The sequence below is a fragment of the Pieris napi genome, chromosome 3, assembly GCF_905475465.1.
Source record: "Pieris napi chromosome 3, ilPieNapi1.2, whole genome shotgun sequence".
NCBI lineage: Eukaryota > Metazoa > Arthropoda > Insecta > Lepidoptera > Pieridae > Pieris > Pieris napi.
In genome coordinates this window covers 12,543,897-12,569,099 of record NC_062236.1, presented here as the reverse complement: position 1 = coordinate 12,569,099, position 25,203 = coordinate 12,543,897, and the positions used below count along the sequence as shown (strand labels likewise).

Genomic DNA, 25,203 nt, shown 5'->3' with positions numbered 1-25,203 from the left:
AAAATATATATTTAAAAAAAAACTAATCTTTATTTCTGTGACTTCGTCAACGTAATATAAGACTAGACACTATGCGGTTTTTTTGTCAAACTGTGTTAACGTTGCGATGAAAAGAGAGTTTTCTGATTAATTTTTCTAAATTAATAGGCCTAATTGTAATTAATGATTTGACTTGACTTCTTGACTCGATAGTTGCAGTGACTGTTCTGTCTCTAAAACCCATTTATTCGCGAATTATCTACGAAAGCACTTAAATTAGTACGATTTTAACGTATATATTTCGTACTCATACAGCTATCATAAATTATATATAAATCAATAATATATACGCAAATATTCTAACATTTAAAAATTCTTAAATACATATAGGCTGTATTGTGTGATGGTGTGTGAATGAGGGTGTGTATGTGGGGTGTGCTCATGATGCAGGTTAATGCGCTCTAAGCAATATTACACTGGTTTGAAATCGGGTGGTTATGACAAAATGTTTGCTATCTACTCGCAAATATAAATCTATCTAAAATAACGTTGTTGTTACTGATAACTTTTCAACACCAAGAGATGTCTTGTCTCAAACCTTTGTGTATCTGTATTAAAATATAAAATCGACTTCACCTTTTCTACGCACTAAACTAAAGTACTTTTAGGGAAAAACTTAAGTTAAACTATAAATAACTGGCTCCTACGCTTTGAAGTTCAGCGGCCTGCATCTAACTACCCACAGTAAACTCGTCCACCTCCACACATATCAGAGGGAATAGGCTACCGAACAAGATCTATAAGTTATGGTCTAGGCTATAGACTATCTCTGCATTGAATAAAGCTTTGCATATGCTATAAGTTTAAATCAGTCGGCATGTACTGTCTATTTAATGTATTTTCTATATCCCATAGGGCGGGACTAAAGGTTTGATGACTCTAGTATTTGAAGAGGTAGGAAGCTAGCGTCGTACTTGATAATTTAAAGAAAATATTCATTAATTGCTTTTAGTAATTAAATGATGTGTTTTTAGTATTGATTACTAAGCGATACAGGTTATTAATGATTTTTTACTTTCTACATACAGTTCACTGCAGGCAAAATATGTACGTGACTTACGTACATAATGTAAGTTACATAGTGTAGTTACATAGAAAATACACTTTCGTAATCCAAAAATGTATTGTATTGTATAAAAAAAGCAGTGTTGGCCTACTGTCTTCTCCCATCCCTGAGGTCGTAGGGTCAGTCCCCAGCTGCACCAATGGACTTTCTATGTGCGCATTTAACACTTAATCACCACAATCCAAAAATGTACGACATGAGTCATTCAGAAGGCAATAAAAATGATCTAAGAAGCGGTTGCAATCTGAAGCTAAAGGCCCATTTATCGTCACGGGATCGTTATTATTATATCAAAAGACGTAGTTGACAGAAATAAATATGTCTAAAAAAATCAGTGGCGCTACAACCTTTTTAGGTCTGGCCTCAGATGTCTGTATCTGTTCATGATCATTTATCAATCTAATAGGCAAGTAGGTGATCGACTTTTAGGGTCTAAGGCAAGCCTCACGATGTTTTCCTTTACCGTTCAACGGAATGTTAAATGCGCATATAGAATGAAAGTCCATTGGTATACTGGGGATTGAACCTACGACCTCAAGGATGAGAGTCACAAGCTCAAGCCACTAGGTCAACACTGCTCATACTGCTGCACAAGGCCAAATATGCCTAAATATCAATAAAATTTCCAACGGGTAGAAGGGTAACGGTATACGATACAAATTTAAAAAAAAAATTACGCGAAGAGACGATATCTGAGCTATACCTGTACTAATTAGGTATTTTGTTAATAATACTTTGTTTACTGTCTAGACATAACAGTTTGAACTGCAAACGGCATCGCAAATCTGGTTTTTATATTTATTGGACTAGAGAAACGCAGCGTCGCTGACACATTGTTTTAGAATCGGCCCACGCGTTTTGGGCTTTCGTGAAATATTACTTAGGGCGGCTTGATGTATTTATCTGCATAAATACTTATTTTATCTAAGCATACGACCAACCAGGCTCCAGAAGATAAACCACTCCTTATATGGAAATTGTATTCGTTTTTACAACAAACTCTCAAGGGAAATTAGAGAGAAGAAAACTCTCGTTAAACGTAAATTAATCAATAAAGCTTTTTATATTAGACGATTATTTAAATGATCCTAATCCTTGGGATTGATTCGCTCCAGTTCAAACAATTTGTATGACTTAAAACTTAGCGGTTAAAAAGAGTGGCGGAGAGTTTTTTTGCCAGTTCTTCTTGCCCGCTCTACTACGCCCTTTACTTGCGATCTGGTAGTTCTACGGAAAGGAGGGACAAATGGAGTAATGGGATGCCTGGGGTATCGAGAGGGTAGACGAAACTTAAATGACATAAACAAAAATTACAGACGACTGCTGAAAGGAACTCGAAACGGCGCGTTTAAACCCGATTAGTTTCATCTATACTAATAATTGTATAATATTCCAGGTAACTCGACTTTGCGATTATTCGTCAGATGGCAACACCGTAACATCTGTGGCATGGAGCGAGCGAGGCCACCACGTGGCTGTTGGCACACAGAAAGGTCACATCAGTGTATGGGATGTGGCTGTCAATAAAGAGGTAAGCTTGCATAACATTCTCAAGTATTTTTGAAGTTAAACTTCTTTAGGCGCATGAGGGTAAAATTTTTAATAAACGTCACGAAGATGTGCAGCGTTTTTGTCCAAGAAAAGGGAGCGAGCCATTGGGACCGATTGAGAGAGAGTGAGACGGGCGAATAAGCTTATAGAAATTCTATTTTTAAAATTTAATTTACTGGGTATATACTATTTAATCATTAATCGATATTTAGAATATTTATAAACGTTTAAAAAATTCAACTCACGTTTACTGCCAGTTGTGAAATTAAAATCATATTGAAAATAATAAAAGCAACAAGTGAACAACTTATTTTTTCAATTTGAATTTTTTTAAACAAGTAAATCTTTTTATTAGTTTTTGAGGTGTTCATATACAGCCACTTAGCAAAACAGGTGTGATATAATTAATATAGTTTTATTGCATTCGATCAAAATTCAAAACTAGATTGGAACCAGTTTTGCGTAAACATAGACAATGCAACGCGACGTTTACTGGTATTATTAAATTATGTAGTTCAGTGAACTTGTCAAAATGTTACGTCAATAAATTCAGGTTGTTAATATGACGAACTGATTGCTGATTTATTTTATTTGTATCGTGGTCTAATGTCGTGGTTAGCGCTGGATGAAGTAATGTTTGGGTTAGTAGACGATTTCTTCAGCCTTTCTGAATTAAACTAATGGGTAAACTTGGAGAATGTCTGCACTGAATGGAAAATATAACTGGCATTAAAAAGTGGAAAGTCCGTCCCCATGTCCTGTTGGAAAAGACTTTTCGTACAAAATAAATAAATCAGTGGCGCTACAACTTCTTTAGGGAGCGTTCAAGTATTACGTCACGCAATTTTTGGAGATATTGACTCTCCCCCCCCCATGTAACGAGCCGTAACGTTTTTCTGTACCCAAGCATAGTTATACCTAAAAGTTACCATTATGTGGTGTAAAGTACTGGAAAGTCGAAAATAATATTATCAATAACGCGTTATTCAATCCCCGCCCCGCATCGTAACGTTTTACAAAAGGGACCCCAACCCTAAAGAGGTTGTAGCGCTACTGATTTTTCTGTCTGGGCCTCAGATTTCTAAATCTGTTTCATGATCATTTTTCAATCTAACAGACAAGTAGGTGATCCAGTGCCTGACACACGCCTTCGACATTTTGGGTCTAAGACATGTCTGTTTTCCTCACCGTTCAAGTGAATGTTAAATGCGCACATAGAAAGTTCATTGGTGCACAGCCGGAAATCGTTCCTACGACCTCAGGGATGAGAGACGTACGCTGAAGCCACTAGGCCAACACTGCTCAAGCTTTGTGCTCTTGGTGCAAAAGTTCTTCAAACTATACGCTTTGTTTTCAGGTATCAAATCTTCAAGGACACGTGGCTCGCGTGGGCGCTCTGGCATGGAACGGCGACACGCTAAGTTCCGGCTCTCGGGACCGACACATCAGACAGCGAGACACGCGGGCACCCAGTGAGTATATCCACTAGCTGTTCCTCGACTTCCATGCGTTGATTTTGACGTGATAACGTCTTTAAAATCGTTTTAGTCGGGTGACATGTTCAGAAACTTGTGTCACACCAAAACCTCACGAGCGCTATCGCAGGTATACCGAGAGAGAGACGAACCGATCTCCCGTCTCATCTCGAGCGCTGCCAGTCATTCCGTGAATGTTTGAAGAAAAATGTATATTGGGGCATCCACACGCTGGCTGTTTGTCACAAACACCGCAAACAGCAAACGAAGTCCCAAACACCAACCACAATCACCCAACACAAACAGCCATCCACATGCTTGGCGAACGTTCATAACATTCCGAATCGGCAAACATGGCGGACGACGAGCTTGTGGCAGCTATTACTTTCGGGTTGACATATTTTTATTATAAATGAAAGCAAGAGAAAGTTAAAGAAAAAAGACGATGGTGGATGATTAAAATACATAGAAAGCGTACAAGGTACTGCTTTAGACCTATTATTTGAGCTTTAATTTGCCGTGTTTTTTTAATTTTACTTAAAAGTTACTTAAAAATGTCAGAATCGTAGGTGCTGACCAATCAGAAATTTTTTACGCTTTGCGCGCCAACGAAAAAGTGTAGCAAGTAAATACGTCCGCCTCCCGCAAGCTCGCGCGCATACTGATCGCTGCCAAACGTGTGGATACGTAGCAAACTGTTTGCCAAACATCCTTTGATCTGGCAAGATAAACCGACACCGATGCCGAACACTGCCCAACACAAACACAAACAGGCAAACAACGACAAACACCCATCCACACGTCCGTGTTTGCTGTTTGCTGTTGGCTGTTTGCCATTGATTGTCAAGCGTGTGGATGGGGCTTATCATAGTCGAATAAGTAAACTTGTCATTTTACACCCGAAATTTATCATCAAAAGTGTGAATAAAACGATAGATGTAATTTAAAATTTGAAAAAAAATTGTTATCTTCATTAATTCCTTACTTCCCAAAAACTTATATCACCAATAAGACGTTATCACGTAAACATCTCGATCGTAAACCTACTTTACAAACAACCAATATTTTTTTTCAAGAATAACTGATTATTAAATTCCAGCAGTTTTAGCTTTATGATGGCTTTTTATCAGATGTCGATGCGAATCTAATTATTCAATCTAATATATCAAATTCTCGTGTGTTGTTGTTCGTTCCCATACTCATCCGAAACGGCTCAACCGTTTCTTATGAATTTTTTTATGCATATTCAGTAAGTCTGAGAATCTGACAACATCTATTTTTCATCCCCCTAAATGTTAAGGGTTCCCACCCCTAAATTTTTATTTTTTAGACAAAACTTTTTGTTTTAATTTTTTTATGATACAGCATTCAAAAATACATACAACCCTTAATTGTCACCCCTCTACCGTCAACCCCTATTTTTTATTATAGTAGATAGTTATTTTCATTGAAGTAAAAAAAATGTTTCCTAGAAATAATATACATGGCAAAACTACGCTTGCCGGGTCAGCTAGTATTTTTATAATATGTAGTTTGATTAATAAGTGGATTAGCTTTGGTAACAAAAATTTTAGGTATTTTATATATTTATTTATAGTAATGGCTAAATAAATTTTCTTCCATCATTCTAAACCATTACTAGATACTTATGTTGTAAGTAAGAAATATGTTTACATGTTATTAAGTTTAAAGTTTCCTAATTGTACCATTATCTTTAAGTTAATTATTTCTATATTTATATGCGGTTACATATGTCCTGTAGACTAAAATTATATCATCTTCGTACGTCAAGAGACTATTGAATATTTGGTCCTTATCACTCTAACATATTATGCATTTACAGTACCCTATAACGCGATGTACGTACCCGATATAACGTTCCATTCGGTAGTGTGAAATTTATGATTTGTCTAGTCCATAATTAGTTTTGCGTACCTTTGCACTGTTATAAAATTAAACCAAAAAACTTGATTAAAATCGTTCCTTATTTTTACAACGCGATTTCCTATAACGCGGTGCGGGTCTTCCACGTTATTGGGGGGATTTCTGTATATAGCATAATCATTCTCAACTAAGTAAAATTTATAGTACAACAATTCACATGCTTAGAGTTCATAGGTAACATTTATTGACGGATTTGTCGTTTCTTTCAGACTCAACATCATCACGTATACTACAAGGGCATAGACAAGAGGTGTGTGGATTAAAGTGGTCTCCTGATGGACAGTTGCTCGCTTCCGGTGGCAACGACAACAAACTCTTTGTTTGGTCTATGGTAAGTTTTATTATTTATTAGAAATAATTTTGCCCTCGAAAACGGCAGTGGTTACAATTATTTGTCCCATATTCTGACACTTAAATGTAAGTTCGTACCAAACCATTTTTTCTTTTTAAAGTTGACATGACGGTCAAGCGGAGCTCAACTTAATATACAGATCTTAAACTAAAATTAAAACTATAGTAGTCTGAACTGTCAATTAGTTCGTGCTGTCTGCTTTAGACACTTTAGTCTGTCATCGTGACAATTAAATTTTTAATTAAATTAAATAAAATGTATTATTAGTGTTAATAATAAAAATAATTTTAAGTGCTATTTTGTTGTGCCCTTTAAGGCAGATTTACATTATCTTAGTGTTTAGGAGAGTGCTTTAGTACAACTTGAAAGGCATGTTCTTTAGTGCTTTAGTGCGTTGCGAGTGAACGTTTACGCAAAATACTAACTGTAGTTATGGAACAATAGATTCTATTTTGATTCAACTTGAAAGTCAAGTAGAACCGTACTAAAGCAAGTAGCGTTTACTAAAGCATTACATGCGTTTACATGTTTCAACTTAAGTACTATCCTAAAGCACTCTCCTAAACACTAAGATAATGTAATTCGGCCTTTACTCATAATCAACTCGCGTGAATTATTAAAAGGAGACGATTCGTTTCCCGGATTTTTTAATTTGATGTCAGTAGATTTTTTGTTTGTGCGATAATGTGGTTTTGCGGTGTACACAATGTATGACAACTTGCGGTGTGAGCTGATAAACACTTCCTATCTCACATTTTGTGTGAATTTGTTAGGAAATATTTGATATAGAAATTAATTATGCATTCTTTGTGTTGATAAAGTTTTATTTACGAAAATAGTTGTACGTAGCGCCATCTAGTAATAGTGTTAAAATTTCATTTCCTTATTGTGTGTTATTGATACCTTTTTAGCCATACTAACAATGTAATGCGGATTCAAATAATAATCTAATCTAGTAATTTGCTTCATAAAAACCTTCCATTACAACAATTGCAAATAAAAAATTAGTTTCCCTTTTGTAGAAAGTTTGTTTAAAGACCTATACCCACCGGTGTTTTAATCATTAATCTAACATTAGTTAAGTTACATATTATATATATTTTTATTAATTTATTTTTATTTAGTTATTAATTAGAAGCGCAAACCAAATGTAATACGTCAGTTTAGCAATAAATGTGCCCTTCATACACTCATAAATAGTAATACAGTCGACTCTCGATAATTTGACACTCGTTAATTTGAATCCGGTCCCTTGAAAAATACTCGATAAATTGAATAAAATCAATGATAATTGGTCCCTTCGGTAATTTGAAGTTGAATAAGTATTATCTTGCTCGCCAACATGCGATAATTTGAAATCCGGTCTTCCCTACTCTCTATAATTTGAAACGTTTATCATGCACATACCTGTCGTTTGTTAACATACATGCACAGACTTGTCAATTGTTTACATATAAATGAGTCACTCACTCAAAAAAAGATTACAGATTTCTTTTCGAAATAAAAATTTGTGAATAATTGTTATAATAATTGTTAATACATAATAAGAATAAAGAAATAATAAGTAACAAATTTTGATCAAATTCTTATTTCCTTCAGTCGCCCCTCCCCCTCGTGGTTATTCAAACACTTGTTATTTTGAACTCTTGATTAATTTCAAATAATCGAGAGTCGACTGTATAACATTCTCGTTTTCGATAATGTCGACTATATTTATATTCTTTATAGGTAACAGAAATGACACTTACATTTAAGAATCCTTAAATGAGTCAAGTTAGTTTTGTGTTAGTCTAGCGGCGCTACCACTATAATTCACTACCCCTAATTTTATGACAATTTGAAAGAAAGCTTCAAAGAAAGTGTTTCATTTATTTGAACATCCCTCCAACAATCGTCACCGAACTTAACTCCAGCATATTATTATTCCAGCATTCCCCATCGCCAGTGCAAACATATTCGGCCCATGTAGCAGCGGTGAAGGCAATCGCCTGGTCTCCGCACCAGCACGGCCTTTTGGCCTCGGGCGGAGGAACGGCAGATCGCTGCATACGTTTCTGGAATACGCTGACTTCTCAGCCTATGCAATGTGTGGATACCGGTTAGTATTTAAAATAACTAATTTGATTTATGAATAGCGAAATAGTGTTTATGTGAAAACAAATGCTAAACTAATTTTATACTTTATATAAGTGTAATAGGATTTTTTTCTGTCATATGAAGTCTAAAAGAATTTAAAAAAATATAAAAGACAGCAATTTTGTATAGTGCATTATTTACAAGATTACCGATCGTAGTAAATAAATTTTTTTTATCCCAAATATAAAACGATGTTGGTCTGGTGTATTGAGCTTTTCTCCCTGAGATCGTGTATTCGAATCGCTGTTATTATTTGGTTTGCACATTAAAACTTGCTCTTACTGAAGAATACATCGCGGGGAGGCCTTTGACCCAGAAATCGTCTTGTGTCAGGCACAGAAGTCTGGTCCACCTCCGAATTAAAACATAAATAAAAAAATAACACGTCAAAGTCATAAGTCACTGTTTTGTTTTAATGGAATGTCGTCAAACATAATTATTTAATCATAATTCTAATCAAAATTAATTGTAATAATTCCAGGCTCCCAAGTTTGCAACCTCGCGTGGTCTAAACACTCGAGCGAACTGGTCTCAACACACGGATATTCGCAGAACCAAATACTTGTTTGGAAGTATCCTTCGCTAACGCAGGTAAATATTAATATAACAATTATTATATAGATTACATATTGTATTTAATAGGGCAGACTTATATTTTATTCTTGTTTTTTTTTGTATATTTAAAATCCTATTAAATACTTTATTTGTAAATATGAGTGCAAAGATTCAAGTACTAGTAGTAGATTTTACTTGAGGTCTTTTTTATCTTATATAGAAATGTATAGATATTTAAAACTCTAGTAACACTCTGTGTCAATCCTGGCAATCAATTTTTTTTTATATTACATGATATGGATACAAGTCTTTTAGTCGAATTCATAGAGTACACAAACATAATTAAAAATAAAATTATTAAGTGGTATGTGTTAACGACAACTTATAAGTTTAATATCTTCTACTGTTTATGAATATTGTTTCACCTTATTGAATGATAAATAAATTAATTTTCAGGTCGCAAAGCTAACCGGTCACTCATATAGAGTGCTTTACCTGGCCTTGTCCCCGGATGGTGAGGCGATCGTGACCGGCGCAGGAGACGAAACACTCAGATTCTGGAACGTTTTCTCCAAAACACCTTCACATAAAGAAAATAAGAGCGTTTTAAACCTCTACACGGCTCTGAGATAAGTGTTGCCAGAATGACATTGCCGATTTATTGGGAAATTTTGGTGGTAGATTGTGGTTTTTAGGTTAATTAGGATTGGTGTGTGGTTGGTTTTCGTATGTGTGGTGTAAAACTCGGAAAGTTTTCATTTATATATTTCAATAAAGTAAAGAGACACAATTTATAAAGTGTGTGCAAGTATAAAAGTGTTCTTTGAATAGTGTTGCCATTCCGCATAGACAATTTGCCAAATTACTTTGGATTGTGATCATGTTTTAGATGTATTTAGTTGTATAACTTTTATATTGTTTATTTAGAAGACTATCGCGCTCTCTCTTTATAAAGTATACTTAGATAGAGATAGCGACAATTTGTCTTCGAAAAATGTTTAAAGAAATTCTTTGGAATATGTATACAATCATTTGTGTATTTCATATTTAATGTTTGTATAAATTGGATGGATGTGTGCTAAATAATAATATAATGATATAAATAATGATAGAAAGTATGAACTAATCATAATTATTAATACAATAATTTACTTAATTGTATTTATCCTTCAATAAAAGAACGTACCAACTTTTAAAAGGGCGGCAACAGACTCGCGAGTCTCTTTAATTGAGTGTCCATGGGCGGCGGTATCACTTAGCAGGTGAGCCTTCTGCCCTGGTCTATAAAAAAAAATACTTTATACAATAAAATCGCAATCAAGTGTTACCAGTTTAATATTACTTTAGACGGATTATTTCTGTCTCTTTCATATTTTGAGGAGAACAATTCTTATTTAGCACACATCAAAGTTTAGTAAATGTTTACACACATTTGGGTAATTTGTATATTAATGAGTTTTGTATCTATATATCGTTTTGAATATTTTTTAAATTACGGTTTTGACTTTTTCAATATTAAAATTACATTCGCAAAAATATATTATTATGATCAGTTTTGTCTGGATCGAGTTCGATAATGATCTGGACCAAATATAGGGTTTGAAGTAAATTTATGAAGTCTAGTTTAAATTAATTTGATTGTAATAAAACACCGATTAGTCTTAGTACATAATAAGTACCTGTAAATAACTTAAAAATTAAAATCACTTGCGCATAGTTAAGTTAGTTTTAAGGTTCTAAAGGTACCTCTATTGATCTCAAGAAATTCTGGCAAATTTAAATATTTAACAAATTAATTTAACTGCGTATTTATTCGGTAATTAGGCTTATATTAGGATCTGCTCTAGGTGGGAGGAAGATTTTTTGTCTCTTTCCGGTACATTTTTTAACGTCCGCTTTCTATACCGGATCTTAAATTAATCCAATCCAGATTTTCACGAATTTATATTGATAAATGTCAAAATACGATCTGTCGAATACAATATTTAACAAAAACGATCGGTTATTGAAGAGTATTTTATGAGAATTGGATTGAAATATCAATCTCTAGTAGTGAAAATTGGATTGAGATTGTGTATTGAAAGCGGCCGTAATTGGTTTTTGATCAATAGGAATGTCTAATGGCTTCCACGAATAAAGGAATCCATGCAATAGAAGCTATTTGACATTCCTATATCCCCTCAAATTAACTGTCAATTGCCAATGTTGACAATTGTCACCGTGTGGGTGTCAATTGTCAAGTTATAGATAACACCAAAAAGGCCACATATTTCATTAAAAAACAAGCGTATGTGGCCTTTTTGCTAAACACAGCTATATTTAATTAAAATTCACTACGTACGTAGATTTTCTATTATTCATAGAGACGTTTATCCACCGGTTTTCCCGCCAAGAGCAACATCGAGGTACCCCAAGGTTTTGGTTGTTTTTTTTCCTACTAGATGAGTAGTCTGATTGGATTTGTGCAATTTAGATTAAGCGCGGTTGCATGAGCCGTTTGAATGTATTGATAGGCCGTTGCAACCGCATTTGTAGTGGTATGGTCGAAACCAAATATTAAAATTGTGTGTTTTGGTGTACAACACTATTGGAGTCATTTTTGTCAATTTTTGCCCGGAGTTGATATAGTTCGTAGCTGTTTATGTTCTGTTACGGTCTCGACTATAAATATAACCTTTTTTTTTATATTTGTCACTCTATCTTCTTTCTTCTACCTTTGGACTATTCATGTTTTCCGCTAAAAGTATTGATAACTCAAATGTCAATACTTCAACAGTTTCTGTCAATTTGACGTTTCCCTAATGTCATTTTGACGTTGAAATTGGACACTCGATTCAAGGCATAAAATCTTTTCGTTTAACGACCGCAAATAAAAAAAAATAACAAATTAATATGTGCACGCTTGTATTTATGTAAATGAATGACGGTTAGTCCCGTTCATAGAGATATATTTATAGAAGAAAATAATATATTCATGCACTAAGATAGACTGATATAGATAATTAACAATGTAAGTATATGTAATCTGTATTCTAGATTAAATTGTGTGATTTAAAAAATCTTTTATTTTAAACGAGTGCGTTATTTCCTGACCCCGTTTTACTTATTTTAAGATGAAGCAAAGTCTTATTTTCTATAGTAAGAAAAGTTAATCACTGCAAGTAGTGGTAATTGACAGGATCTTAATTAGAGTATTTTCTTTCGTTTGACATTTGAATAAAATATCAATTTATAATGGACAAAGGTTTGTTGAGTTTTGGTTTTCACTGAAAGGGCCATGACGGGTATACTACTAATATACTATTAGTTCGAGTATTTCCGATCCTGTTAAGTTAAAATAAATGATGGTACCAATCCATTTGTGGCCTTTGATTGCATCTGTGTCAATTATAAATATCTTATACGCAAGTACTTACGTTGTCAGTCTTTGGTGCCGGACACGTAAATTTTTGGTATTAAAGAAATAGCCCTATATTCACTCTACTTTTGTTTTTTTTATGTAATAGTAGGTTCACCTGATGTTAAGTGATACCGCTGCCAATGGACACTCACATTGCCAGAAGGCTCGCAAGTGCGTTGACTTTCAGAGGGGCTACTAAATGGGCCATTTTTTTCACGAATGAATTGATGCTACCAGCCTCCCAGGATTTGCGGCTATGCAATACTCGGCACTATTTTTAGTGCGGGATATATTGCCAAATTCTTTTAGTATGTCCGATGAATGTTTAGTGTCCTTGCCGTATTGCCGGAACGATCGCTTTGCAATCGTAGATACTGCAATATTTAACTTGCCTTAAGCAACGCTCAGTTGTGGAACGACGGTCGGCGAGGTGATACGGATGGTATTTTGTATTCTACCTTGACGTCCGATGATGAAACTCAGCTGCAGGTATTAATCCCGAACAACTCCTCAACACTATGGTAAATGCGGTGGAAGATGCAGAGACCTCACCGTACACATCCGGAGTTTAAACGCACGATTGGTAGCTGAGAGCGCTGTATCCAACACAACACACAAAAGTCAACACAAATTGAGTTACGGGAATTTGTTTGAAAAATTAAGGAACGAAATATATTTGGTTATGTAATGTACTTTTGTCCCTGTGGAATAAATGACTTGTATATTAATACATTTTATATACAATTAAAGATATTGTTTACTTACTTAAGTATATTAACGCTTTCAGTGGCGTAACTATACCATCTGGGGCCCGTGGCAAATTCTTTTGATGGGGCCCTATCAGTAAAAATCATCACGTTGTACTCAGTTTAGTTTTAATAAACTTCGAGATTTTCAGCGTACTCAATTACGTATACACGTATATGTCCTACCAAAGGCCATAGTCCTCCTCTCCTAGGCGAGAGAGCATGGTCTGTAGTCCCCGCTAGCCCAATGGGTATTGGAGACTTCAGATGGTATTGGAGAATGCATCCATAGAACATAATATCCAGTCCAGCCCTTTGCCAGCCCTGCCATCCTATTGTTACGCCACGGAACGCTTTAATTCCGAACCTAATTTATGAATTTGTACAACGCAGGTAGAATTTTAATATTCGCCTCAATAGATGGCAGCTAGTCATAAATCGTAATTGACAGGAAACAGTACAGTAACTTAAGTGAGTGAAGTTCGGTGGGATGTTCAAATGTATGTTAAATTAAACTGTTTGTTTGAAGCTAGTTGTCAACTGGCTTTAATCGTTTAAAATATGAGCTATTACATAAAATATGATTAAGTTTAGGTAGGGTTGCGACGCTTACAACAACTTAAATTGGCTTATTTAAGGGTTCTTAAATGTAAGAGACACTTTAATATAAGTGTAGTCGACCTTTTTGGACATTATCGGAAACGAGAATGTGATATTACAATTTACGAGTCTGGGAAACTAAAGGGCTCATTTTGGCTTCAAGTTTGCGATGATTGCTATCATTTGGTTTACGTTTCTAATTTTTAACTATTACATATTAGTAACTTACCTAATGTTAACTGTTACAGAGCAGTGTTGGTCTAGTGGCTTCAGCGTGCGACTCTCATCCCTGAGGTCGTAGGTTCGATCCCCGGCTGTGCACCAGTGGACTTTCTTTTTATGTGCGCATTTAACATTCGCTCGAACGGTGAAGGAAAACATCGTGAGGAAACCGACTTGCCTTAGACCCAAAAAGTCGACAGCGTGTGCACTTAAGGCTGATCACCTACTTGCTTATTAGATTGAAAAACGATCATGAAACAGATTCAGAAATCTGAGGCCCAGACCTAAAACTTCTATAGAATTTCTGTTTTTGTAATATTTTTATAATGAAAATTTCGGATTATGTTTTTCTATAGTCTGTGGATTTTTACTATTTCTCTCATATTGTGAGATGATATAACCATTATATTTGTAACATTAATCACCCTTTGCGGTTGGAGGCCCATAGAGACATACGAATAATATTTTCTGGGCGTGGTTTTATAATGTATAATTTGAACAAAATATACTACGAATGCCACGGTGGTATCCAAATAAATCTACACAAATTTACACATATTAACCCAACTTTAGATACAACTACATCGTTATATCAACGTTAGTAATATGTCACAATTTGCAGGAGGGTTCAGACGTCGCCGGAAGCCATTCTCACTCCGTTTACGGGGCCGATGTCTGCTTCCGTATTATAACTGACAGTTAAATGTTGATTTTCAGTTTACAATTGTACTATTATTAAGTAATTTCGTCTACAATACATCTTACAGATCGATGTACGATTGTTTTGATAAATTATAATTAGTATGCGTTTAATGTAATAAGTAATTTGATTAACATATTAGGAGCTATTTTAATGTAATAATCATCCCCTAACTTGCTAATTATATTAACGAATTATTATGTTATTGTTACTGTAATAATAAAAATAAAAATATAATAGAATGTAAATAAAAACTATGCAATACATTCGCATGAAATTGATGAAATGAAATTTAAATATTTTCAGAAACAAAGACCGTAAAATGATTTGTAGCGACGTTTATAATCTCCGCTTACGATGACGTCATACCCTGAAACGCGCTAACGAAGTATTTCCAATTAAGCATATATACCTACAAATATAGCTGCCGGCGGGTCACCAGGGCCAAGTCAAGAATACTCCTTGGCTACACACACCACCGGACACAACCCCAGGACCGATTCTAGCGTCTCTCCTCAGTCCTCACAGTCGCAGTTCGCACATAAATACACCGGCTGCGCGCTACGAGTCGAGCCCTCTGTCTCCTAGCGCGCTGCAGCTCTTAGCAAGGGCTAAAACCCCGCTCCCGTACCGCCCTGTATTGGCAGGCCGCGAGATCACACAACCCGAATGTGGCATACGCCCCGAACGGGCCTACACACACCCTCGCGAGGGACGGTGCAAATAAGCATCAAACGCGTTAAAGCACAATCAAAATCAGAATAGGGTAAAAAACCACCTTCATCGGGGAAGACGTTACTTCGTAGTACAAACTTCGCTCACTTCATTGAGCTACAAGCGATTGACTACTCCGCGACGGCCCAATCCGAGGTCCGAATCTCGAAGGAGACGCCCTTGAGTTAGTCGCAGGAAACAGCCCATTCCGGTCGTGCTACGATGGCCAAAACAGTTTGAGCTGAGCTGTAAAGGCCAACAGCGCGATACCAATGAAATAAGAGCCGTTGGGCTTTTCAGGCCGTTCAGTCAGTCAGTAAGAAGTGTGTGTACACCACACTTCTTAACGCGTGATATAACATTGCATGATAGGATAAGTAATAGTGAGCAGTGTCGGTTAAAAGAGGGTAATGACAAAGATACGAAAGGGAATAGGCTTAGGTGGTTTGGCCATGTAGAACAATTGAATGAGAAGTAAGATATACAATGCAATTGTGGTGAATCGGGTTGGGTAGGCCTGGTCACACCTGGACCAAATCCAGGAGGTACTACAGAAGGGACAAGTTATTACTACCCATAGCAGCAATCATGCATGATGAATGCCATCAGCCATGAAAGTGGATGAAGCGAGAGAGTAATGTCAGAACTGCATCCAGTGTCTCTGCCTACCCTATTACTACTTCCGGAAATCGCGTATTGTAAAGAAATAAATTTTAAATGTGTCAACTGTTGGGAATACGTTAAATCTATAGGGAAAGTAGCTTTGTGCCACAAATAATGGTTCGGTTCTTAAAATTAGCCCTGAAACACGAACATAATATCTCGTTTAGATGTATAATCATATTAAAAAATCAAACCCGAGCGAAACAAAAGCAAGTATCAAATGTTACGATTGGCCGAGTTAAAATATCAAAATGTATGTAATAAAATATATGTTTTTTGAACAAGTTTAACCTACATTATTACATAATGATTTATTATTTGCGGAAGTAGATTTGCGCAGGGCATCCCTTTGGGAGTACGAGCGGTATCGATTTAAATGTACCCGAATTTACCCAAATATGAAATGATAATCAACATTTGTTGAAACCTTTTTAATTCTTGCCATAATTACATCGGTAATGAGCCGCGGGCGTATTGTCTTTAAGAACTTCAAAGAAATACAAAGAGAATATTTTTACAGAAACGGAAATACATTTTTATGCTTAGATTCATAGTTAGGTTATTTAAAGTATGTAATTTATTTTAATCAGCACGAAATTATTTATTTGTTAAATATGTTCCTTAGGTCCCATTCTAGCAAAGGGCCACATAGGCATGCAAATGTCATATTAATTTTTATAATGTCATAGGATAAGAACAATAACATAATGTCATAATAAGTTAAGTTATTTATAATTATTATCAAACTTATGGTGTAAATACTCGCCCACGCTATAAAGGCACCTTGCCTTTGAAAATTTAAGACTTATAAAACCAAGCAAAAAGCCAAAACTTGAGCGATTTCAATTAGCTATTATGTAAAGAACACAGCGGGTTTCTTTATATAATTAAATTTGCATACCCGAAACGATCCCTAGTTACGCAATTATTTAGGAATTCTCACAAGAATTGCTTTCAAGTTTAAAAAGTTCGTACCCGCCTTCATACTTCATGATAGATTCTTTATTAACCGATCGTTTTATAATATTTATATACGCGGGGGTTTGGCGTAGCCCGTAGGCTTTTTTAACCACATGTGCCACTAGTAAACAAAAAGTGTTTGTAATTGGTTATTTTTATCGAAAATAATTCTTATATTAATAATTAATAGAGGTATTATAGACGTATTTAATATTTATAATACTTAAAATAATATAATCTGTAAAAACACGATTTTTAAGTGTTATGGACTAAAATAGTTTGTTAATAACCATTAATTCATAAACGAAATCGACAATGAAGATGATATTAATTTATCCCTAATGGTAAAGGCAAAGGACTTTAGTCCATACAGCCAGATCTTGTTCTTGGTAATCAAGCATCTTTGAAATGTCAAAATCGACAATTAAAATTTTTATTTTAATACGGCCGTCACGTTACAAAACGTTCACAGATTAGTCGAATAGCCGATGACGTAGCTTTTAAATAATATTTCATTACCTGTACAATCCCAATGTATCGGGAGTTTAATTTTGTTAGAGACTGTTTTTAATTTAAATAAATTGTAATTTAAAAATGACAACTAACACGTTTGTTCACGTGTCATATTCACTGATGCGACACCTTGATAAGTAGATATTTTGGCGGGTTTTTGAAATTATAAGTGTTATATGAAATTTGTATAAACAAAAACTCCTAGGTTATAAAATATTAAGTTCTATGGTCAATAATAAATAAACTGAAATGGATTTTAAAGAGTCAAATAGCCCATTATTAAGACAGAATATATGTTATATCGATAGCAAATGTAATTAATTTAAGCCGATTACCGAACGGAAAATGAGCTAGCTACCCAGAGCAAACTGCATTAAGCAGACATAACACTACCCAGGTGGCTGTCAACTTTGTTTTACTGTCTTAAAGGCCGAATTCTCGTCCGCGGTAATAAAACCTATGTTATTTTCCGGTATATCTGGATTGTTTTGTAGTTAATGTCACTGGTATAACTCGTTCATTTAGTGGCGATTTTTTATAAATCAATTGTACAATGATGCGCATCGCAAAGAAAGAGAGATATATTTGTTTTTAATTTATTTTATAATGAATTATTACTTAAGATGTCATGGAACATGGTGTAATGGTTGCAGCTCCTTACAAACGTGTAAAACAAAAAACTTGGAGAGTGGCGGAGAGTTTATTACCAGTTCTTCTCTTCCGTTCTACGCCCTTGATTTGAGAGCAGTAAATGTAAAATTAGAAGCATTTAATTTATATTTCTGTTTTGACTTTCATAAGTGTACATTGTGTTACCTATATGAATAAATGATTTTGACTTTATAAGTGTACCATCACAATGTTACCTATACAAATAATTTTAATAGTAAAAATTTATATTACATTGTACTTGTGTATTATTTTTATAACCTTTTTGTCAGAAAGAAAAATTGGGCCATATGAGTGACGTGGTAAATGGAAATCTGGGACTACTCCTTTGGGATAAAGGCAATGAATAAATCAAATACAACCTTGAAGGGTTTATTTAATAACATTTTTTAACTTAGTTTTCGTTGACTGTTAAATTTAAACGTATTCGTTTAAAACTCTAATGAATATTATTAATTAATTAATTAAAATTTAAATCTTTTAGTAATTACACCGTAAATTTAACTATCTGTTGTAGGCAAAATTTTCTTATTACATCCACTGTAATTTATCTATTACAAAAATGAAGTAAAAATATTTTTATTCTCCATAAATGACGTATTTTCTGTTGTGGATGCATTTTGCATCAAGATGTATTAAAAAAATTCTAACACCATGGCTATCAAACTATTTAATCACATTCCTAGAAGAAGGTGATTAAACCTCTCTTATCCTCTTATCAGCAAAAGTAAGAAAGGTTCCCAAACATAATAGTACATAAACGTATTAAATTTTTTGTAGGAATCCTCGAAAATGCATTTCGTTTTCAAGCATAGACAATGTGTGGGTAATATGTGTAAAAAAGTAAATAATTACTGTTGACGTAATCACCAAATAAGAAAATCAAAGACCTCACCCCTATAGTGCTTACGTAATACTTGAACGTCCCCCAATTATAAATAATAATTATTATTTAACACTTTATTTGTAAATAAAATATTTATTGTTATTATTATTTAATGGTTATCAAAATAATTCCCATATTTGTCGTAGATAGCTTTCCTTTCATCATCTTTATGTAATATTGTTTAGTATTTATATCAGTACTCAGAGTTGTCGATGAACTAATTCTACTCATACAAATAGGACAATAAAAGTCTCTTGTAGGATTTGATTAGATTAAATAGTCATTTAAACAAATGAAGACTGCCGTCTAATGATGTTATCATATATCGTGTAATGAGCAAGGTTTGTACAAAATATCTGTACGCTCTGCACGTCTAGGTATGTCGACGTATTGAGACAGGGGGTGGAGGTCAGTGAACTCTCCTCACCCCGCATTTGCAGCCTGAATCAAAAATAACATTACGAAATTTGCTAAAGGTAAATTTTGCCTACAGTTGTGTCGTTATTGAAATGTGAGTTAAATTGGTAAGTTAATGTTTGCAATCCAAGAGCAGTTGTTGGCCTAGAGGCTGTAGCGTGCGACTCTCATCCCTGAGATCATAAGTTCGATCTCCGACTGTGCACCAATGGACATTCTGTGTGCGCATTTAACATTCGCTCGAACAGTGAAGGAAGACATGTGCAAATCGGCTTGTCTTACGACTCAACGGCGTGTGTACACAGGAGGCTGATCACCTACTTGCTTATTAGATTTAAAAAATGATCATGAAACAGATTCAGACATCTGAGGCCAAGACCTAAAGAGGTTGTAGCGCCATTGATTTATTTTATTTTTAAGATAAATCAGTAGCGCTACAACGTTGCAACGCTACAACGGGGCAATGCTACAACGGGCCAATTCTACAACGGGGCAACGCTACAACGGGTAATGCTACAACGGGGCAACACACGTGCCACTTAGTCAGTTAACTTTAAAAACTAATCGTCGATTTGTAAGGCTGATATTTATAAAGCGTACAATGTACATACTTTTTCTTAGTTAAGTGAGACAACTTTGACTTTTCCCAAGGACTATAAATTCGTATATAGCTAATAGTCTCTCTCTTAAGTTTCGCGTCAGTAAATCCTGATTCGTCTTACGTACGCTATATGTTATATGCTATATTATGGTGCACTGACTCGCCTTGACTTACCAACCTTACGGAATGTTGTTTTATTTTTCACAACTTTGTCTAAGGGTGAAGGTCTTAAAATGGCGTATTCTGATACCACGAGTCTCTACTTGAGAGGCCAAGGTGTTGGCTCTACGCCAATTTCTGTATGTGATTTGTCTTACAAAGGTCGATCTTCGCACATCAGTTTTCCGAGGAGACTTTTTTAATAAAGTATCAAAACTCTTAATAGAGGTTTTTTTAAGAAACTAAATAATATTCATTTTTATGGTTTAGTAGTCTAAGTTTGGACATACAGGGCTATGAGCTGGCAGAAAGTGTAGTTATTAATCTTAATATATATAAATTACGTGTCATCTTGTTTGTCCGCCATGGACTCCTAAACTACCGAACCGATATCAATCAAATTTGCACACCGTGTGTAGGTTGATCCAACTTAAAAGATAGGATAGCTTACATCTCAATTTATTCCCGCAATATTATTTTATTGCAAAATATTTGTTTTTTATTTGATAGACACAATTCTAACAGATGGCGCTGTGTTGAAAGTGGCATAATTACCAAAAAAGCATGGTGGATTGGTGTTCTCCTGCCGTTAAACAAAACCGTTATAAGAAAAACCTTAGCCACAGCAACGCTTGGCCGGTCTGCTAGTTATAATATAAGAACAGTGTTGGCCTAGTGGCTTCAGCGTGCGACTCTCATCCCTAAAGTTGTAGGTTCGATCCCCGGCTGTGCACCAATGGCTTTTCTATCTATGTGCGCATTTAACATTCGCTCGAACGGTGAAGGAAAACATCATGATGGAACCGACACGTATTGGACCCAAAAAGTCGACGGCGTGTGTCAGGCACTGGAGGCTGATCACCTATTAGATTGAAAAATGATCATGAAACAGATTCAGAAATCTATCCTAAAGAGGTTGTAGCGCCACTGATTTATTTTTTTATAAATTATATTAAAACAACACAGTACTTCATTAATAATTTATTGGATTATTTAAAATGCATCGTTCGGCACTTCAAAGTACCACTTACATGTGTTTATCTAAACGTACATTTAGATTGACACCTAATAATTACGTTAATAAATAATACTTTTACCCGTTTCAAACAAAATTCACGCATAGAACGGAAACAAATCACAGAAAACTTCACGAGAAGTGGAATTGAGAAATGACACGACATCGATTCGATAAACGTCACTTCACTATACAATGATAAGCTGTGTGGAATCTATTTACTATACATATCTAGGACACTTAGAAAATCTACATACTTACAAACTTGCGCTAAGAATCTAGACTTTTAGAATTTTTCAGCGGCCGCGAGGCAAATGGCGCTGACTTCACTTTTTTCTTATTATCTATCGCATTCGTAAAAGAGTCTGTGAAAGTTGGACACTTGGAGCTGGGTGCGCTGTTGCCTGGTGAGACACCGCTGTCCGTACTCACTGAGGCTGAACTGGGGCTATCACTAGGGTTATTGCAAACGGTCAACTCTTGCCCGGGCAGCGATACGATCTGCCCCACTTGCTTCTGCCGAACCAAGTTTATACTTTGGCACATATTCTTTCCATCAGTCTCTATCGTCTCCTTCTTTTGGTATCTCGTTAGAGTTCCAGCGGACCCGGCTGAGTTCGGCCGATACATGGGCATAAATGGCGTTTGGGGATAGTATTGCATTTCAGGAGTTTGACCGTGCATCCAAGGCCCCATTGTGGAAACCACTGGAGGCATGTGCATGTACATTGGCATTTGAACCATATGGGTTCCGTCTGGAAGAGGAGCGAAGCCAGGGGCTACGGCCATTGGTCGCACTACTCCCACAGGTGTTGGAGCACTATGAGGACGTAATGTGGGATGTCCATGAGCGTACTGCGGGGTAAACTCCTCTCCTTCGTAAACTCTTGGATGTGGAATTTGGGAATAATCTACATTTGGGAACACTGTGTGCGGTCCACGTTGTAAATAAGTGAACATCTGCTGTTGCGCTTGCTTCATGGCGACATATTGTTGTAAATGGAAAGCTGTCTGTTGTCTTTGATGAGCCAAATCGGGTGATGGCGTAGTTGCGTTACCGTGAATATAGTAAATATTGGATTGTGTATTCACCTGAGTAACTGGAGTTTGTGGTTGGGAATACTTATTGTCTACTGTATTATTTTGGGGATCTTGATACTCCTCTGGTGGGGCTATGTACTTTGGTGTCGATGGTGGAGTAACTTGTTGTGACGTTGGATAACTTATAATTTGGGCGATGTACGGTTGTTTTGTTGAGTGCGCTGGACTATGCGTTTGGAATGTAGGATTGTAAGTAACTTGGGATTCTTGACTTGTGTCTGATTGAGAATCCAAGTCCTTCTGGACCGCTCTTTGGTTTTCGTTAACTTCGTTTTTCTTTGGTTTTTGGTAAGGGGTGACTTTCGGGTTGGATTTCCAGTTGGCACCAGCGCTTTGTGGCCGTTTAACAGGTGACTTTGTTGGATCCTGCCAGTTGTCCCCATTATGCCGTGTTTCGTGGGGATGTTGCGATTGGGCGCTTTGTGTTCGGCGTGGTGGTGGTGACATGCCTTCGGGGACGTGTTGTTGCCGGTAACAGCGACGGGCGGTGCCAGGACTGTGCCTTTCTGGGGGTTGAGGTGGCATAGGTCGATGTATTCGTCTTCTGGCTGGAGTGGGTGGGCTTGCCTGGGACTGTGAAGACTGTGACGCGGAACGCCACTCGTCTATTAACCGTTTCCGCCTCTCATTCTCTATCCGCACTTCAGTCTCACTCGATGAATCGTAGTCTTTACCCTGTGAACAAAAGGGATGCAATGTCAAAGGCGTCCAAAGGGCTGTATTCACTTTGATTAGTGATTAGTGCAGGTGAGTAGTTGGCTGCGCAGTAAAGTGATTAGAAGCGTGTTCTATTTTTTTGCGAGTGAACTGCAAGTAGTGACGTCGCGTGCGCCCTCCCTTCCCCCTTACTCGCAGCGTGCCTGCCAAACTATATGACGACTGAATTTACTTAACAGGTCCACTAAACAATAATTGGACATTACTTTCACTCGCACTAATCACAGTGAATACAGGCCTTTATAATGTCTATAAACTCATGACAAATCCCACTAAATAATACCCAATACTAAATAATACCTAATACTAAATATTTCCTAATACTAAATAATACCTAATACTAAATATTACCTAATACTAAATAATACCTTTTCGATTTTCTCGTCCAGCATTTTGAAAAAGTCCTGCATGCTGGCTGACGCCTCACTGAAATCATCAAATTATATTTCACGTAACCACAGAATAAATAGCTACAAGGTAGAAGTTTAGTAAATGCGGTCAACGTAATTCGTTAAGATTTGGTTTCAAAGTTGAGGTTTGAAGTTTTAGTCCGGGTCATTAATTACTTTGACGAAAATCAAGAGTTTGATTTATCGACAACCGCAAGCTCCAATTAAGGCTTAAAATGTATTTTGAGCATTCTCTTTGATTTTTACTCTTAGTAAATAATTTAAAGGTACCATAAAGCAACCTCAATTAGTTAATTTGCAAAAATCCAGCGGAATCCACCTGTGTCCTGTTAAACGACCTACTTATTTATAACTTTGTAAATCTTTTTATAGACTCATATTAAATATGTTATTTATTATATATATGTCAACATAGAGAGCAGTGTTGGCCCAGTGGAGTCAGCGTGCGACTCTCATCATTAATGTAGGTTCGATCCCCGGCTGCTCACCAATGGACTTTCTATGTGCGCATTTAACATTCGCTCGAACGGTGAAGAAATACATCGTATACAAGAAATACATCGCCTTAGACAGAAAAAGTCGACGGCGTGTGTCAAGCACAGGAGGCTGATCACCTACTTAACTGTTAGATTGAGAAAGATCGTGAAACATAAGAAATCTGAGGCCCAGACTGAAAAAAGTTTTATTTGTCAACATAAGGTGGTGAGTGAGTCATTAAAAAAACGTGTTTATATCTATTAAGTATTTACGTCCCTGAAATTGTTTGTTTAATTGTTTTAGTTTAATGCGATTCGGTAATAATTTCCCCAAGCATCGAACCTATGCGATCTAGGTACGTTATGTACTAAACCACCATTAAACAATAAACCTAAGCTTTTTTTATAGAACCGGGGCAAACTTATTTATCTGATGATAAATAATATCGTCGTTCATGAACCCTCTCAATGCCAGAGGGCTCGCGAGTGCGTTGTCGGCCTTTTAAAAGTTGGTACGCTCTTTTCTTGAAGGATTAATACAATAATATATTTATGCTAAGTATATTATTGTATTAATAATTATGATTAGTTCATATTTTTCTATTATTATTTATATTTTTGTAGCATTTTATTAATTTAATGTATCAATTAAATTACTATTTATTATATTGTAATTGGTAGGGAAATAAGGTAATCTTCAAATACTTACACAGGAGGTGGGTGGCTGGTAAGAGACAGGATATGTTTTCCACTCTCTGTTTCTTGCTCCGCATCGTCTGGTGGCGCTGCCCCTGCGCTGCCTTCCTCTTCATCTGTCTCTTTCTCTGCTGCGCCTGAAGAAAGGATCGGGATTTAATACGAGTCCACAAATCGTCTGTTACTATTAATTATTAGCATATATAGTTAGAAGTGATACAGTATCAAGGAAATGATTTTATAGTAACCTCAAACTTTGGAAAGTTCTATAGAAGATATTAATTCGAATTACAGCTTCATTGTACACCAATCCAAACATCACGTGTACACGGAGATAGAAAGATAAATGTTGACACATTTCAACGATTAATTGAACGCCGAAGGGAGATGTGTGTGAATTAAAGCAACGTTAGTTTTAAG

At 35.8% G+C, this 25,203-nt stretch overlaps 2 protein-coding genes across 3 annotated transcripts in view; one reads left to right on the top strand and one right to left on the bottom strand.

The window, feature by feature from the left end:
- LOC125063412 (fizzy-related protein homolog) overlaps nt 1–10,107 on the top strand; it is a 69,177-nt gene extending 59,070 nt beyond the window's left edge. The window contains exons 5-10 of the mRNA XM_047669842.1: nt 2,502–2,636; nt 4,014–4,128; nt 6,285–6,406; nt 8,357–8,525; nt 9,045–9,154; nt 9,575–10,107. Of these exons, the coding sequence (XP_047525798.1) occupies nt 2,502–2,636; nt 4,014–4,128; nt 6,285–6,406; nt 8,357–8,525; nt 9,045–9,154; nt 9,575–9,751 (828 nt within the window). The 3' untranslated portion in view covers nt 9,752–10,107. The remainder of the gene's footprint in view (nt 1–2,501; nt 2,637–4,013; nt 4,129–6,284; nt 6,407–8,356; nt 8,526–9,044; nt 9,155–9,574) is intronic.
- An 11,227-nt stretch (nt 10,108–21,334) lies between these two features.
- The window catches only part of LOC125063238 (serine/arginine repetitive matrix protein 1-like), a 66,879-nt gene continuing 63,010 nt past the window's right edge, over nt 21,335–25,203 (bottom strand). For both annotated transcript variants that reach the window (XM_047669576.1, XM_047669577.1), the window contains 3 exons: nt 24,797–24,920; nt 23,570–23,627; nt 21,335–23,159 (listed from right to left, as the gene is read on the bottom strand). In XM_047669576.1, coding sequence (XP_047525532.1) covers nt 21,654–23,159; nt 23,570–23,627; nt 24,797–24,920 — 1,688 coding nt within the window. In that variant the 3' untranslated portion in view covers nt 21,335–21,653. The remainder of the gene's footprint in view (nt 23,160–23,569; nt 23,628–24,796; nt 24,921–25,203) is intronic.